Genomic DNA, 19,809 nt, shown 5'->3' with positions numbered 1-19,809 from the left:
TAATTTGATTTTTACTGGAATTTATACTTTTTCAAGATAGCCAAGAACTTGATTTTATTGAAACTGTAACATCAACAAGGGCTGTCTGTAAAACATGCATGCCCCCCACATGGGCTGTCAGTTGTAGTGGCAGCCATTGTGTAAACATTTTAATTGTCACTGTGGCCTTGACCTTTGACCTTGTGACCTGAAAATCAATAGGGGTCATCTGCCAGTCATGATCAATGTACCTAAAAGAATGTATTATTGGGATGAATCTTCTGACCAAGTCTCATGAAGATCAGACAATATATGTGGCCTCTAGAGTGTTAACAAGATTTTACTATAGCCATATAAGGAAAAATGTCACGCCCCTTGGCAGCCATGTTTTTCAAGCAAACGTTACCATTTTCGAACTCATCCAAGATATTATTGAGACCATTTTTCTGACCAAATTTAATGAAGATTGGACAATAAATGTGGCCTCTAGAGAGTTAACAAGGCAAATGTTGACGCCGCACAACGGACGACGGACAAAAAGCAATCACAAAAGCTCACCATGAGCACGTTGTGCTCAGGTGAGCTAAAAAAAGGTTGTGCATTTTTTTCAAATGTGAGAACTTATTACACTACGCGACCTGTGATTGTTGCCTAATTCGCGGAGTCAAGGCGGACAGTTTGCTTTTTGAGTGGAAAATCACCGCGATTTCACGTGATTCGTCACTCCGCCGTCGCGCGAGAGCAAGATAATCTTCCCGCTGATTCCCCTCAATTTGGCGGTGATTCGCCATTACCGCCGCCGCGATTCGCCGTGATCGCAGTGGATATCGGTGACATTGATGATTCGCCAATTCATGCATATAAACCGAATCGTATCGATAATTGTATACATAACCCTTTTCTAATGTTCACAATTATCAAATAATCCAACATAATTACAACATCACTTACGAAAAAATAATCTTAAACATTTATGTCGGCAAATATGTTTGAGAATTTCATTAACACAACCATATTACTACGCCATTTTTCAGAAGTGTAAAGAGTACAGTGCATAATGTGGGACACAGCTTTCATTGGACGAGCGTATTTAAATTTAGATTCAATGCAATACGATCTTACAAAAAAACGCTTTATTGCGTCATACGCCTTCATGTAAAGAAATGTTTTCCTCCTGGAAATTGTGCTATTAATGCATAATATTATCAAAACATTTTTTCGACACGTAAAGCGTTGTAACAAATTAATATTCAATTCAAAACAAATATACCATACAGTACAGCCAAAGCGGAACAAACGTATTTCGCGATCCGCGTCGGCAAGGCGAAACGAGTCGATGCCGCGTCAGTCGAAGAAGCCGCGTCAGTATGCGGCAGCAAGTAGCATTTCGCCGCGAAACTTCGCATCTGTCCGCCGAGGCATGCCGCGATCCGCGACATGATGCCGAGTCGATTCGCATCATGAAATAAAAAAATCTTTTTAGAATTATTAGTTACATGTAGTTAACAAATTATGAAAGAACAATTATAATAATAATTAAAATCATAATAAATTTATTGTGCGCGGATTGTATAAGCATATAAATGTAAGCGTAGTAAATGTGTCTGGCCAATCATTAAGTTTGTTTCCCGCCCGTGGCGTATGTATTTCACACATAAACAAGGTCACGTAATTATGTTTTCGCACATACAAGTGGTCAAGGCTCCAGCATATGGTTGAATTATAAATTAATTGCATGTTGATTCCGCTATTATATTTTAGCTGAGAAAAATAGCAGTTTGAAGCCACATCAATAATCAAGACGGTGACGACGTATTTGTAGTTTTGTTAATTATCAGCTTATTATAACTATTGTTTGAATATGCGTATATATATACACATTTTAGTTTGTTCATATTATACAGTTAATATCGCTACTAATTACCCGATAATCCCGTGTATTCCAGTTTTAAAGCAAATGCTGGTAAATATTTACGATACACAAACATTCTCGATATTTCCTTAAGTATCAAATACATTTTGGCATTTGTTACTATTTATAGAGATGATGAAATAACGTCCAATCGGGGCGTTTTTTTCTCTCCACTGAACACGAAATTTACGCCTGACGTTATGTTCATGTAAATACAACACAAAATACACCCAAACTTTCCAAACGACGTTCTACATGTCTGCATAATTTTCGCGCGCTTTTTATGAAACAAAGGATATTTTAGCACTGTTTATTTGACGCTAGAATTTGCCAAAGGACGCGTTAGCATTAAAATTCGGAAGTGTGTTTCGGATTTCAAATTTAACAATGATAATCGAACGAAACATAAACAGTTGCGCGTAATTAATTCTATGCTACACATACATGTATGTAGGTGGATATCTTTTCACTCGATCCGCCAAGTACGTATGCGGCGGATTTACTCCGCAAAAGTACGCGAAGTTAATACAGACTCGGCGTCGTTGCGCGGATCGATGCCGAGTGCCACGGCGATACGCCGCGTGAACACACGATTCGGCCGCCGCGGACTAATAATCTGGCCGTGGCATAGCCGCGGATTATGTTTGTACCGCTTTGGCTGTACTGTAAGTATAAATGTTCCGTTAAATTCCCAAATGAGAATAATAATTTATAATCCGAAACAAACTTCTGATGTTTTAATGTTAACAGAACGGTTACAAATGCTTCCAATATAGTCATCATGTATATTTCCCGACATAAGAGCGCGAAAATTATGCGGCAATGTACAAGGTCAAGGTATACGAGCGTGCAAGTATTGATTTTTTTATACAAACTGTGTAACGCAGAGAACATTGAATTCTGTTGATTTCGGTTGAATGTTTCTTTGGTATTTAATTTTTTTTTATATCGCCAACAATTTGATATTTCTTTTAAAGTCATTTCAAATCAAACACGCTGTATCCGTATCGTTATTGATAGAAGTAAAACATAATACCTTGACTTGTATAGTTTTTTTTGTTGTGAGAGACCATCTGAGTAAACGCCGAAAAATATATGCAAACTGTTATTTTTTGTCAATGCCCTTTGATCCATTTTCACACTTAATTGGCAGCGCCATCCTGTTGTTTCTGTGATTGTCACATCTTTTCACAGTTTGAACACGTACAAAGAGTGCCAATTAGACACTAGAACAAACACAATAACCCGCTGGACAGCACACAATAAATAATCAAATGTTGAGTTTTTTTTTGTTTTGGGCGTGAAAACCCAGAGAAATGCATGTACATTATACATCATCATCAAATTTATTGAACTCTGTGAACTCTGAGTGCTACGTTGATATACTCGTTTTTTTTTCAGCAAAACAAACACAATGTTTAATGGTTTTAATATATGGGCAATGATGTAATAACAACATATTATATAACACGATGTCATAATAACATATACTTTAAAAAATTATGAATGTATGTACAACGCTCGGAAAGTAACGCGAGTAACACAAGTTATCCGCATTGGAGCCTGAAACAGAAAATAAATAAGTATAGCATAATTTAGTCCAAATAATTAGACGTAATCTACCGATTACATTTAACCTTTAAATGAAAGTGACAATTTTCCGTGTCTTAAGGCGCGAATATTTTGCTAAACACTGTTAACAAAAGGGCTACACTTATAATGCTTAATGAAATATAAAAAAATGGGTCTTAACATAATTAATAACGTCAATAAACACACACGGTAAGATCAAAGTTTAAATGGAAAACTTTTATCATATTTCTCGTAAATTACCAAATTATTAGTTTCGTCTAAATCAAATACCATATATAGAGAAACAAGGTTTTTATAACCAACCAATGACAAAACACTATGCAACTTTCAATTAACACAGCGCTACATGTACAGTACAGCCAACGCGGCACAAACATAATCCGCGGCTACGCCACGGCCAGATTATTAGTACGCGGCGGCCGAATCGTGTGTTCACGCGGCGTATCGCCGCGGCACTCGGCATCGATCCGCGCAATGACGCCGAGTCTGTATTAATCTCGCGTACTTTCGCGGAGTAAATCCGCCGCATACGTACGCGGCGGATCGAGTAAAAGGTATCCACCTACATGTGCATACATGTATGTGTAGCGTAGAAACCAAGATTTACGCTGGTTTCATAATTATTATTTTCACGTTTTAATAAGCGAAATGGCACGTAATGCGCTTTAACAAATTATCTTTGAATTAATTACGCGCAACTGTTAATGTTTCGTTCCATTATCAAATGATCATTATTAAATTTGTAATCCGAAACGCACTTCCGAATATTAATGCTAACGTGACCTTTGGCAAATTCTAGTGTCAAATAAACAGTGCTAAAATATCCTTTGTTTCATAAAAAGCGCGCGAAAATTATGCAGACATGTAGAACGTCGTTTGGAAAGTGTGGGTGTATTTTGTGTTGTATAAATACATGAACATCACGTCAGGCATAAATCGTGTGTTCAGTGGAAAAAAACATGCCCCGATGAGACGTTATTTCATCATCTTTTTAAATAGTTACAATTGCCAAAATGTTTTTGATACTTAAGGAAATATGGAGAATGTTTATGTATTGTAAATATTTACCAGCATATGCTTTAAAACTGGAATATACAGGATTTTTGGGTAATTAGTAGCGATATAACTGTATAATATGAAAAAAATAAAACGTGTTTATATACGCATATTCACACAATAGTTATAATAAGCTGATAATTAACAAAACAACAAATACGTCGTCACCGTCTTGATTATTGATGTGGCTTCAAATTGCTAATTTTCTCAGCTTAAATATAATAGCAAAATCAACATGCAATTAATTTATAAATCCACCATATGCTGGAGCCTTGACCACTTGTATATGCGAAAACATAATTACGTGACCTTGTTTATGTGTGAAATACATACACTACGGGCGGGAAACAAACTTAATTGGCCAGACACAATAACTATGCTTACATGTATATGCTAATACAATCCGCGCACAATAAGTTTATTATGATTTTAATTATTATTATAACTGTTCTTTCAAAATTTGTTACTACATGTAACTTATAGTTTAAAAAATATTTTTTAATTCATGATGCCCATCGACTCGGCATCATGTCGCGGATCGCGGCATGCCTCGGCGGACAGATGCGAAGCTTCGCGGCGAAATGCGACTTGCCGCCGCATACTTACGGGCTTCAACGACTGACGCGGCATCGACTCGTTTTGCCTTGCCGCCACGGATCGCGAAATACGTTTGTTCCGCGTTGGCCGTACTGTATACGGCAACAATATGGAATTTGAACAGTGGTAGTGTATTCGGGCCTGGAATATAATTGCTTGTAAATTTTTAATAAACATTCTGCTAATGCAATTAGTTAAATAATGTTCACATGTTATGTTCATTAATTATTGCATGATCATTCTGCGCTGTTATATTAATTTGGAGCGTTTAAAGCTTCCAACATAACTTCATCAAGTTCATGTCGGAACGGGAGTATTTTAGCTAATACATGTACGCCCATTGTATACAACGGCTTTATTGTTACAATGTATAATGTAAGTGTATACATATATATTACATGTACATGTTAGTGTAACCCTCAACGTAAATCGCTTAAAATGGTGAACCACGACGGTTCGCGGTGATTCGCGCTGATTGCGTAACAGCGAGATACATCGCGCGACGGTCACCGTGGAGTCGCCGAGACATCACCCAAATTTTCTTGTTGCTCGGAATCACCGCGATTTGTCACGTTGCATCGATGTTGGTGATGCGAGAATCGCGGCAAAAATCACGGGTTGCGTAGTGTAATTAAAAACAAGTCTTTTACGCTGTATCTAAGGCGCTATGATCATTGAGAGCAGTAATGATCTAGTGACATGTCACATGTACCATTATTGTATACACCTTCAAATGGGGACAGCGTGTATTCTGCTTCATGAGCACTGATTGACTGATGTTACCAAGAAGAATGTGATTGACAGCTGGTATATTGTCTTTGATGTTGGGCAAGTGGTGTTATTGTTTGTCGCACTACACAAGCATGAATATGATGTACACAGGCAAAAAACGCATGGACTAAACTGGATTTATTTATGAATTTCAGATAGTAAAGAATATCAGTGGATGTGTTAATTTATTTGTGTATTATAATTTGTGTTCTTTATATTACTCATAACCATACTCTTATCATGTTATCAACAAGGGCTGTTTGTAAAACATGCATGCCCCCCATATGGGCTCTCAGTTGTAGTGACAGCCATTTTGTAAACATGTTTTTTGTCACTGTGACCTTGACCTTTGACCTAGTGACCTGAAAATCAATAGGGGTCATCTGTGAGTCATGATCAATGTACCTATGAAGTTTCATGATCCTAGCCATAAGCTTTCTTGAGTTATCATCAGGAAACCATTTTACTACTTCGGGTCACTGTGACCTTGACCTTTGACCTAGTGACAGGGGTCATCTGCCAGTCATGATCAATGTACCTATCAAGTTTCATGATCCTAGGCATAAGCGTTCTTGAGTTATCATCCGGAAACCATTTTACTATTTTGGGTCACCGTGACCTTGACCTTTGATCTAGTGACCTCAAAATCAATAGGGGTCATCTGCGAGTCATGATCAATGTACCAATCAAGTTTCATGATCCTAGGCATAAGCGTTCTTAAGTTATCATCCGGAAACCATTTTACTATTTCGGGTCACCATGACCTTGACCTTTGACCTAGTGACCTGAAAATCAATAGGGGTCATCTGCTAGTCATGATCAATCTTCCTATCAAGTTTCATGATCCTAGGCATATGCGTTCTTGAATTATCATCCGGAAACCATTTTACTATTTTGGGTCACTGTGACCTTGACCTTTGACCTAGTGACCTGAAAATCATTAGGGGTCATCTGCTAGTCATGATTAATCTACCTATCAAGTTTCATGATCCTAGGCATAAGCGTTCTTGAATTATCATCCGGAAACCATTTTACTATTTCGGGTCACAGTGACCTTGACCTTTAACCTAATGACCTCAAAATCAATAAGGGTCATCTGCGAGTCATGATCAATGTACCTATGAAGTTTCATGATCCTAGGCCTAAGCGTTCTTGAGTTATCGTCTGACAACCACCTGGTGGACGGACCGACAGACAGATCGACCGACCGACCGACATGAGCAAAGCAATATACCCCCTCTTCTTCGAAGGGGGGCATAATTATTTTTTATAAATAACTTATTTGATATTAGAAGTACTCTTGTATCTATATTCTATCTGTATAACAGCGTTTCTATTGTTTAATACCTGAATAAATATACTGCCTTCTACTTTAAACTAAGAAAATGGTGGGCTACCAAGTATTTGATCAAGCTAGTGGCCCATAGGACTAACTGAAAATTCTGAAATGTGTGGCCACTGCACAAGGCTTAAATGCCCTTGGGAAAAGCCTGCATACCTTCAGAGTAGCTATTACAACATCCCTGGCTTGTAATTCTCCCTCTAGATAGCTTAGCAACTGAAGAAGATCTGTTCTTGAAAGATCCATCTTCGGGTGTCGCTGAAATAATAAAAAGTGTCTACTGTTTACTAATATTAATTTAAAGACAAGTGAGAATTTAGCAGAAAAGATAAGATTTCTCATTTTCAGCATACTATCAGTGCCCCGGATAAGCTGCGTATCTGCGTTTTTCACCCTATTAAAATGTTTAAACACGCAAAGAACTACAATATCATGCGTATTGCAAACGCAACCAATTTGACATTTACGCAAATTTGTAAAATTTAATCCGTATGATACAATAGCTTTGATAAAAAATGCTTTGTTCATTTTCAGTATTTTCTCTTTGGAATTATTATCCTAACATGGCGACTGTTTCATACTGCAAGCGCCTGGATGACGGAGCAGGAAAACAGATAAAGTTATTCAAACGATCTGCAGACTAAGATTTCATAGTTAAACTTAAATAATGCGTCTGACCAAATTATTTATCATGACGTACATGTGTTTTCAATCTGACTTAATCCGTCAATCATTGTTCAGGTATTTGTAAAGCGTCTTTCAGTTTCTATTACCATGCGAAATAAAAATGCCTAAAAGAGGTCGAAGGACTTCCGAGATTGTTGCAACAAATCATATTGCAGTCTATATGTTTGACAGTTACAAAGATGTCAGTAAACATCAGTTTGAAGTTTATATTATGGACAGTTTCAATGATTAAAGATGTTATGAAACATCAGTTTATTAAATACTGGTCTATATTGGTCATTACTGGTCAATAATGGTCGATTGAAAATTGTAGCATTTAAACATCACAAAGGAGCTTTTTCATATTCAATCCAGTGCTCACTCTGGCCTTCAGAAAATAATAGCCATATTTTTTTTTCTTAAAAAAATAATAGCCAAAACATATGCGGACTTTTCCGCAAAACGGTACTGAAGGCAAAAAGAAAGAAAAAACCATGAATCTCATTTTATCTATGTTTTATTAAATGTATATCTATTGATTTAAGTTATAATATATATATATACTCAAAAACAAGCATAATATCAGTGTGTCATTTTCTTATAAAATATTATCATGGCTTTACAATAAAGAATACAATCAATGTTGTGGGTGTGACTTAACAAACCAGATCTCAGCTACAGTTACATACACATAAGAATTAAGGGCAGAGGCCCCAACCCACCCAGAGCACTAATTATACTATTTTTTATAGTTTTTCAAATTGCAATTTTTGGTGAATACTCGAAATATTATAAACCACACCTTCCGTATCACCGCATGTGTATTCGTCATTCTATTTTTGCTGTTATGAACTTCGAAAATAAATCATAATGGACGAAAAAAATACAGTATCCGAAAACGGTAATCCGAAAAATTGTACGCGTTTTGCACATGAAATATGCATAATATAAAATATTAATATGCATAATCTAAAATGTGCATATCGTTCGACTACTTTATCTCTTAATACGGCGTTTGCCATCGGCCGCAATATTGTAGGCAGAGGCCAATATCAATTGTAAATGATTTATTCCAAAAATAACACTTTCGCAATGCCGATCATGTTTACATCAATTAACGTCACAGCGCGTGAGTTAAAATACACCACCTTAGTGTAATTCCAAACACGCGTTTCGTTAAAATTAGCTGACCATGGCATATGCCGGGTCCCTTTGAATTGGGAAAACCAGGTTACCTGGTTAAAAATTGGAATCATTATGTTAAAGCAGACGACAAACAGCGGTAATTACGGGGATAATTAGTTGATGGCGATTAAATAATTATTTCATCAAGCAATGTTCAACGTAATCTAATTGCAGAAAAAACGGCGTGCAAAACAAAACCAGCCAACAATATTAGCGGCGATTTTCAATAATGACGATTAAATAATAATTGGCGAAAAATTAACAAAGATCTAACAGTTACCGATAATTGGTAAAGCACAGGGAGATTAAAGACGTTTTTTCCGAAATATATCACTGCTGTCGGACACTGATTGAGAAAAATGCTCTAGGCCACAATGTCGCAGAAGTTATTGACGCGTGTATGACAATACACACGGTCGAGTGTGTACACAGGTAATCTCATTATCGATTTTTCCTGCTTGATGGCCCGATTTGCAGGCGTTTTGCAATCGCCGGACAACATTTAGTGGCAATTTGTTTTTTTTATGTAGGCGGATAAAATAATCGCCATTTTTTCTAGACAATTTTAAGAAATAATAGCCAGTTGGATAAAATAATCGCCATTGGCGATAATGTCTGGCAGCAGCGTGAGCACTGCAATCAATAATTATTCTGTAATTGATTAACTTTTTTAAAAGTTATTTATTGTAAAAAAAATCTTTTAAGATGTAAAAATTACTTCTTTATTATTTATGGAAATGGCATCAAATACATAAGGACTAAGGCAATATCTTTATCTCAGTGTATCACATCTGTTACTAAAGTATTATTACTATTGTAGTTACCACAGTATTCCACTTATCTATTGATATATCTATTTGATTAGCAGATGGACAAACAGATCTCTTGTGTTTTCTAGGGTCATAAATTTGGCCCCTAAGCCTTAATTGGTAATAAAATGCATGCAGTGTTATGTCTCTCATATTGACAATGAAACAAATCTGCCCTTAAGCTATTTCATATCACTCACACAAAAGGAGATTACTTGCTATTAATTAAATAGTTACTTCTAACTTGTCTCCTTTCTGTATTAAGAGGGCTTTTTTCCTTTCACATTTTAAAGTTCAATTGGTATTCAAATGAATAAGCAATCAAAGTTCTTGATTTTGACAATAAAAAATGTTTTCCAATTGTGGGTCTACTCTAGACTCTTCTTTTCAATTATTTTTTCTTTTAATAATTATTTCTCATTATGTTTTTTATTTTTATATCAATGGAAAATAATAGATTTTTTGACTATTTTGTTTACAAAGTATTTAAAGAAATCTATGCAAGAATACATGACAAGTAAGGGTCGTGTCAAAAAGGTGCCATTTAAGGCCCTATTATCAGTTTTGGATGCCCCAACCTGTGTGGTGAGAAGACTGTAAGAAGACTGTGGGGACAGTGGGGCATGATGAATAACTCATAACCAGTAATTGACAGGTTCTTGTTGAATCAAGCACAGAATTATCTGAGCATTAATAATTCATTAGAATTGAAAAAAAGTTCAATCGACCAGAAAAATCCAATTGACCAACTTTGACTAATTTGATTTTTTTGAGAGATTGGCCTACAAATTGCATTAACAGGTATAAAATAGTGGGTATTAATAGCTGAAGATATTATTGGCAACATGTCTTTTTAATTGATATTATCAATATTGTTTAATTAGGCATGGAATATTAATCAAAATTGTGGTTACGTTCAATCGACCAGTATCGACCAGTATTGACCAGTAATGACCACTTCGGGAGTATTGACCGGGGCGGTTTTAACCGGTAAAAACCGCCGGTTAAAACTGGGGGCAGTCGATTGGTGCCAACCCTGGTTATGATTTAAATATTAATTTGTCAAATGTCTTATATTCATTCATATTGTAGACCTACCTGTGAATTAAAAAACATAATTTTTTTACGTATTAATTTTCTATACAATTATCTTTATTTTTATATGCCACAGTATTTAAACAATTTTTAATAACATAATAATGTTTTTATTTTTTGGCATGCCCAGTAGCACACTGCTAACGCGGTGTTGCACGGCGGTCGCTTATAAGAACGGAAATTGTCTGCATTTACCGACTAGGCTAAAGTAATACACGCCGCTGGTATTAGCGAACTTGGCGGAACGCCGCATTTTACCTCGCTTTCAAACTCCGCGTAAACACTCGCTACAGGAAAAAAATGCGGAGTGAGCGCTTTTTTTGGGGAAAACGCGAAGACTGTACTGTATTTTCAAAATCAATGGGTGAAAACCCTATTTCCCAAATAATTATCTGGGGCACTGATACTATAATAAACATTTCTTGTTGTAATAATGGGAATAACTAGCTCTTTAAGGGGGAAAAGACTTGCAGGAGGGTGTATAAGAGAACCATTCTGTTGAACACTACAACTGTTAGTTGCTGTTTTATAACAATTACATATTTTTTAATATGTGAACAGTTACTTTCTAAATCAATATCAACCATACTAATTATTACTTAATAAACAAACATAAATAAATGACTGCATAATAATAGTATTTTTATATTATTTCATAATTATAAAATATATTTCATAAATACACATAAGTCTAACGACTCTAAGCCAAACTAGTTAAATTTTTACAATTTCTTTTGTAAAATGGAAAAAAAGGGCCTCCTCTTTTTTTTACAGGACCTAACGGCTACAGAATGTAATAGCAAAATAACTTGGTTTCATTGCTGGGATCAAGGTGTTTATTATATAAAATGATAAATGATTAAAAAGCTATTAATTTCAAGGTCACACATTTGTATCTGACGTTAAATAATAATACACGCCATACATGGTACTAGTCTTGTTTAGTGAAAAGCATATTAAAAACAAGAGATGTGTTTGTCAGAAACACAATGCCCCCTAATGCGCCGCTTTGAATTTTTTTTTTACCTTTGACCTTGAAGGATGACCTTTCACCACTCAAAATGTGCAGCTCCATGAGATACACATGCATGCCAAATATCAAGTTGCTACGTTCAATATTGCAAAAGTTATGAAGAAGGTTAAAGTGTTGGGACACACACACGGACACATACAATGACAGACAGGCCAAAAACAATATACCCCCGATCTTTCGATCCGGGGGCATAAAAAATGTTTTAGGCATGTTAACAGTAAATATAAATGGGAACACTCCTTCGTAATATCTTAAGAACATTTTCCAAAACAAAAGTAGCTGATACTTGTTGACCTAAGCTATGCTTAGCGCACATATCACATATGAGTCTGGTCAATACGGCCTAAACCGACGACCGCCTCGATAAATGACGACCAGCCTTTTTCACGCATGGACATTGACAGCCAAGATAATAATTGTTTGAATGACAATGATCATTATTATGCGAACCGCCGTGATACACTTTTTTTTCACTATTTGCGTTGACAGTTACACTTATCCGGTTCCGATATAAACTTTGTTTTGATTCAAATAAAAAAAAAAAAGCCGAATGGAAGAAGTCGGCAACATGGGAATCGGAAATACACTCTGCAAACAAGGATACATTGTAAATAACCGAAATAATAAATATTCGGCTTATTGGGAATTGCCAAAAAATGACTTCGCAAACTGGAAATCTGAAATTCGATATTCGGCAATCCGGCACAAAGATGGTGACAATCACAGCTTCATTGCTTTATCCGTCCATTTAAACGATTTTAATCGCTTAGAGGTTAAATGACCTTCGACAGATAATTGGTGTTACATGTAATCTGTTGTGTAATTTCAATAAAGGTGTGAAAAACTCGCGAGTCAGTTTTTATTACATGTTTTATATCAGAGCAGTATGTGTAAGAAAAATAAATGAAATCAGGGATTTCAATAGATTTTAAAAACCAGGAGTCAATGACCCCTGGACTGAAATTTTGAGGAGTCAAATAGAAAAATGCTGGGGTCAATTTTGAAGCGCGTTAATTGTGTTTTTGTTTGTATTATTCAATTTTTTAGATAAAAATATGCTCTAAGAGTAACATAATATCTTTAAAAGTTATATTGCTTTATTAAATAACAATACCATGATAAAAAACACAACATATTTTAATGAATTGGTACATAAAAATCTACTTCCTTTTAAAACATTTAAGTCTTTTAACACATTTAAGTAATTTAAGATATGTACCGGTAGCACCTTTTCATCACATATTTATCGTCATTATATAATCATTATCTCTATGCAGATAGCTTTTCTAACAAAACACAATAAAAATGCATTGGAACATCTAGTATATCTATTACTGTTTATCCGAATACTACCCATGTCCGAAATATGTTAGTACAAAAAATGAACTGTGATTCCAGTTTATATAAGATGGGTGTTACTCGGAATTATCGGTGGATTAACAAACTGACAAAACTCGCTGGACTTACTAGTGGATCTACGTAATTAATAGACCTTTGATCAATTTTGTTTTTTCTTTAATTACTTTTGCCGACTTACTTTAACCGTGCCGTCTGCAAGTTTGCAAAAAAACCTGCAATTATCAGATGGTCAATCAATTATCACGTAATCGCTGCTGCTTATTACCCAGTTAGTGCGCACGCACTATTTAGAAGGTGACATGTGTATTGCAGGAGATGAGATAAGATAAACAACGCCCGGGGTATTCCCTCAATTATAGACTGAAACATTAATTTTAATTAGGAGCACAGTGGGATTTATTACCATGGAACTCGAGATGTTTAATGACTGACGCACTGGTCAAATTTTCGATGCGTCAAAATGACGCACGGCAGAAAAAAGGGTTGCGTCAAAAGCGAGTCATTTTTAATTTGCTCGCGTCAAAACGCAGGATTCTGCGTCTATTGAAATCCCTGGAAATATTCAAGAAGATCTATTTACATCATTATATGCTAACGCAATGTAACTGTTAACAGATATTCACTTTCATTTTACCCGTTATCAGAAAGTCCCCCGGAAGCACTTTTTAACATGACTGCGTATGACGCAATATTTTTTTTGGTACATGATCGTATTGAATTCAATCTAAATTTAACTTTGATTGTCCAATGCAACCTGTGTCCCATAATGCACTGTACTCTTTAAATTTCTGAAAAATGACGTGGGCATATGTTTGTGTTTATGAAATTCTTAAACATATTTATCCAGGGCAACAGATAAGATTTTGGGTCAATTAGTTTTCACTGGAAGCTTTTTGAAACAATTAGTTTTTTCCATCAAAACTATTTGTTAATTAGTTATTTTTACAACTTGATCAAAACGTTCATACATTTCTGGATCAGATTAGCGCTTCATGTTTGGCTATTAATTATTCTCGGCAATTCTTATTCCAATTAAGTCATTATAAATTCACAGTGACAATGGTTGTTTGTAAATATAAGTATTAATTGTATATTGACAAATGGATGATGGCGTCATTTTGTTTCAACCAGTTTCAACACTCCTGCCTTTCAGTCTCAGAGCATACTCAAATTGCCAAACCCTCTACATGAATGACAAGCCAGTGGAAATCACGATGTTATTAGTTTTTTGAGACACGGAATCGCAGCGGTGTTTTGAGCCAAATATTTCAGAATCTGTCAACACTTGCGCTATTAAATCTGATAGTATACTCTTCCCCAATGTCTTTTCTCGATGGTTTGGGTCTCGTTACATATTGTAAACAAGGGCTGTTTGTAAAACATGCATGCCCCCCATATGGGCTGTCAGTTTTAGTGGCAGCCATTGTGTGAATACGTTTTTCGTCACTGTGACCTTGACCTTTGACCTAGTGACCTGAAAATCTATAGGAGTCATTTGCCAGTCATGATCAATGTACCTATGAAGTTTCATGATCCTAGGCTAAGCATTCTTGAGTTATCATCCAGAAACCATTTTACTGTTTCGAGTCACTGTGACCTCTTACCTAGTGACCTGAAAATCAATAGAGGTCATTTGCCAGTCATGATCAAAGTACCTATGAAAATTCATGATCCTAGACATAAGCATTCTTGAGTTATCATCCGGAAACCATTTTACCATTTCAAGTCACAGTGACCTTGACCTCTTACCTAGTGACCTGAAAATCAATAGGGGTCATCTGCCAGTCATGATCAATGTACCTATTAAGTTTCATGATCCTAGGTGTAAGCTTTCTTGAGATATCATCCGTCTGAAACCATCCTGTGGACAGACCGACCGACATGTGCAAAACAATATAGCTTCGAAGGGGGGCATTAATATTTGGCTGTCACGCTTTATGAAAGTTTTCTAACCCGTCCGCGTTTAAAAAAGAACATTTTCCCGAATTTTTATGGCGGAAGTAACTTTTATATTGACACTGGCCATAACAGTGTCGATATAATCTAACTGAAAATATAACGGCCACACTAAAGGTTACAGTACACTTATCATAATTTAACGCGGAACAGTAAACTGAAAACTAAAACGACGAAGAATCGATTTTAATTTGTTTTCCATTTTCATAATCGTTTTATGTACGATTGATTTTTAATTCAATTCGTCTTCTGTCAAACACAAATCGTAAAAAACTATAAAACGAACCTTATCTGTTGAGCTGATTTATCGTCATAAATGTCTCAGATTATTTTTCGTAAGTGATGTTGTAATTATATTGGATTATCAGATAAATGTGAACATTAGAAAAGCGGTATGTATACAGTTGTCAATACGATTGGTTTACATGCAGTAATTGGCGATCACCGATGTCACCGATATCCACTGCAATCACCGCGATTCACCAAAAAATTGTGGGGAATCACCAAGAAGATTATCTTTCACTCATGCGACGGCCAAGTGACAAATCACTTAAAATCTCTGTGATTTTCCGCTAAAAAATCAAACTGTCCACAGTACTCCGAGAATTAGGCAAAAATCACAGATCGCGTAGTGTATGTACCAATGTATTTGCAATTATGATTTATTCAATTAAAAACGGGGCCGGAAAAGCCTTGTACTTGGGCCGAATGAGCCTGAAAAAAAGGGTCCGAAAAAGCTTGGTGGCGAAAGAGCCGACACCCGATGTAGATGACTTATCATTTTAACCGACACCTGATGTAGATGACAGTTATCATTTTTAAGATCCAAATAAGAGTTAGAGACCAACTTTGCTTTAAATGTTTAAAATATTTGTTCAAGTAATTGAATCGGAACAATATTATCACATCATATTAAACATAGACTTCTAAGTAATGTATACATTATACTTACTTTCAATGTATTTGAGTTAACTTTCTCAGAAGTGTCAAATCCACCCGGGTTAGGATTTCGACCCGCCATCTTTGTTTTGGCCCGGTTAAAAACCCTGATCTATTCAGTTTTTGCCATCAAGATCCGAAATTATACGTGCATTAAACAACAAAAGGGTGCGAAACACAGTTGTCAAGTACAATAATTAAATGCATCTGTTCATCATTTGGTAATTTGCAGTATTTTCATTTTCCAGAATCAACAAAAAAATAATGACGATCACGTGACCTGTCTTTACGGTGCGTAAAATATATGTGTCGTGAATTATAAAAACAATGTGAACCTAAATACAGAAAAGCTTTTGATTGACGTGTATGGCAAGCTGCTGGACGCATAACCCCAAGAAACTATGTTTTTCATAAGAACCTAGGTTCTAATGAGAAACTAGTTTTTTTCATGAGAACCTATGTTCTCATGAGAAACTAGGTTTATGAAATCCCAAGAAACCAGATTTTTCATGAGAACCTAGGTTCTCATGAGAAACTAGGTTTATGAAATCCCAAGAAACCAGGGTTTTCACGAGAATCTAGGTTCTCGTGAGAAACTAGGTTTTTCATGAGAACCTAGGTTCTCATTTGAAAACCTTAGTTTACGCTCGAGAACCTAGGTTCTCATGAGAAACTAGGTTTCTCATTAGATCATTGGTTCTCATTTGAAAACCTTAGTTCTCGGCGAGACGACGCACATAGACACATAGAACTTAGGTTCTCATGTGAAACTAGGTTTTTCATGAGAACCTAGGTTCTCATTCTGAGAACCCAAATTCTTGTTTGATATCCAGGGTTTTCACAAGAACCTAGGTTCTCGACAGCTTTTTGCGTCGTTCTCTCGGATATCCTAAGTTTTCATAAGAACGCAAGATTTCATTTGGGAACCATAATTTACATGAGAACATTGGTTCTCTGAATGAGAACCCAGAACCTAGGTTCTCATTCTGAGAACCTAGGTTCTCATGAAAAACCTAGTTTCTTGGGATTATGCGTCGAACTGCTTGCAAACCTAGGTTCTCATGAAAAGCCTAGTTTATACAACAGGCATAAGCCGTCGGTGACTGCCTCTCGTTCATATGTACGACGTTTTTCATGCATGGGTGTTCTTGAGGAATGAAATTAGTAAAGTAATCGGTCTACATTGGTCTGAATACATGAATAAAAAAATTAAACTGTTTATGAAATACATCTTTAATTGTAAATATTATTTTGAGACTAAAAATTGAAACAAACTCAGATCAATCGTTACATAATTCATTGTTACCGCATTAAATGCGTTTCAGATATTCAGTTCCCTTGTTCGGGCCTTAAATGACTGTACGGTTCAGTTTTCTAGTTTAAGTGTGTCTGTGATATATTTAAGCAATCATTATGTTATAAATAGAAGTTTAATTTCTATCGATAACTTGTAATAATTTATTATTCAATCTTAAGATATCGGCCCACACTGCAAGAAAAACTTATGCACTAAAGACTTTGCAAACATATTTCAATAAATTGAGATATCTGCAAAAATAAAGTTCTTTACGGCGTGTTTTCATTATGTCCAGCCCGTGTGTAATCATATGTGAAACCCATTGATCCTGCATGCTGAATAATATGTGTCCCGTATTTTAAACGAGCAAATTTACGCCATTCGACGCATACTTCTGGGAACCTAGGTTCTCATGAGAACATATGGTTGCCAAATGAAAACCAAGAATGTAGTATTAAAGATGAGAACTTAAGTTATCCTCGTGGGAACTATTGTTTTCACAGTGTAATTCTGGGAACCTAGGTTCTCATGAGAACTATGGTTCCCAAATGAAAACCACGGATTATAGAAGCGGTTCGACGCATACTCCCAAGAAACTAGGTTTTTCACGAGAACATTAGTTCTCATTCTTACCAGAACCTTGATTTTCAAATGAGAACCTAGATTCTCATGAAAAACCTAGTTTCTCATGATAACATAGGTTCTAATGAAAACCTAGGATATCGAATAAAAACTTGAGTTCTGGAAGCCATGTGCAATCTTCAAGCGAGAACCTGGGTACTCATTTTGAGAACCTAGGTTCTCATTAAAAACCTAGTTTCTTGGGATCATGCGTCGAACCGCATGCCAAACCTAAGTTCTCATGATAAACTAGGTTTATGAAATCTCAATAAACCATGTTTTCATGAGAACCTAGGTTCTCGTGAGAAACTAGGTTTTTCATGAGAACCTGGGTTCTCATGAGAAACTAGGTTTATGAAATCCCAAGAAACCAGGTTTTTCATGAGAACCTGGGTTCTCATGAGAAACTAGGTTTTTCATGAGAACCTAGGTTCTCATTTGAAAACCTTAGTTTACATTCGGGGACCTAGGTTCTCATGAGAAACTATGTTTTTCACGAGAACATAGGTTCTCATTTGAAAACCTTAGTTCTCGGCGAGACGACGCACATAGACACATAGAACTTAGGTTCTAGGCTTTTTATGAGAACCTAGGTTCTGATGCTGAGAACCAAAGTTATCGTTTGATATCCAAGGTTTTCACAAGAACCTTGGTTCTCGACAACGTTTCGCGTCGTTCTCTCGGATATCCTAAGTTTTCATGAGAACCCAAGATTTCATTTGGGATCATAGGCTATGATCTGGTAAGAACCACTGTTCTCAGAATGAGAACCTAGGTTCTCAGAATGAGAACCTAACATAGGTTCTCAGAATGAGAACCAAAGTTCTCATAAAAAACCTAGTTTCTTGGGATTATGCGTCGAACCGCTTGCCATAGACGTGCTTTGTTGTGGAAGCGAAATGCCGATTGGCTTGAAAGTAAGCGTGTTGAAATCGTATGGATCTAGCGACACATAGAATTGATAAAATTTAACAATGATATCAAACATTATTGACAGATATTGAGAAACAATGGTACGACATCTCCCACTTCATTTGAGAAGACATACCAAGTAGTGCTATCAGACTAATGACATTAAAACCAAAAAAGTGCGTTGAACAGATATGTTAAGTATAATATACCATTCGACATACTACTTCAAAACTAATGCATTTCAGCATCTCAATTCAAGTAAAGACAATTAAATGAATTTAAATTGTTCCGAAAGAAATCAGCATCAAACAGCGCTTGCTTTTGTCAGAAAAAGTACTATTATATCTCTTCAAAATACGATCGTTATAAGGTCTGGGTTATATGTGTGTATTTCGAGGTTTATGAGGCCCGTCCGCCAAGGAGACTGAATTATGTGGGGACACGGAATGGGTCCCAGCACTCCTACCTATAGTTACCTTACTAGTCATATAACATTTTGAATGAAATTTGAATATGACTGTAATTTCAAGTTAATAAGCTTTTATTGCAAGATATTTAATTTCGATGTCGTCGTGTGTATTGGTGGCTGTTGGAGAGGAGTGCCAGAAGGAAATTCCTCATTGATCAAGTTTGAAGTTTATATGTTTAAAACGGGTACTTGTGTAAGAGAGCAGCCAACATTAAATA

General features: G+C 36.0%; 1 protein-coding gene across 2 annotated transcripts in view; it reads right to left on the bottom strand.

Moving 5' to 3' along the window:
• LOC127832673 (cortactin-binding protein 2-like) overlaps positions 1-16,578 on the bottom strand; it is a 105,063-nt gene extending 88,485 nt beyond the window's left edge. Inside the window, exons 1-2 of one of the 2 annotated variants that reach the window (XM_052358281.1) lie at positions 16,306-16,578; positions 7,407-7,508 (exon numbers count right to left, since the gene is read on the bottom strand). In XM_052358281.1, the coding sequence (XP_052214241.1) occupies positions 7,407-7,508; positions 16,306-16,374 (171 nt within the window). In that variant the 5' untranslated portion in view covers positions 16,375-16,578. The remainder of the gene's footprint in view (positions 1-7,406; positions 7,509-16,305) is intronic. The other variant, XM_052358282.1, reaches the window with a different exon arrangement.
• Positions 16,579-19,809: the final 3,231 nt, after the last annotated feature.

Source organism: Dreissena polymorpha, chromosome 5 (assembly GCF_020536995.1).
Source record: "Dreissena polymorpha isolate Duluth1 chromosome 5, UMN_Dpol_1.0, whole genome shotgun sequence".
Taxonomy (NCBI): Eukaryota; Metazoa; Mollusca; class Bivalvia; order Myida; family Dreissenidae; genus Dreissena; species Dreissena polymorpha.
The sequence above is the reverse complement of the archived record's forward strand: the minus strand, read 5'-3'. Positions and strand labels throughout refer to the sequence as shown.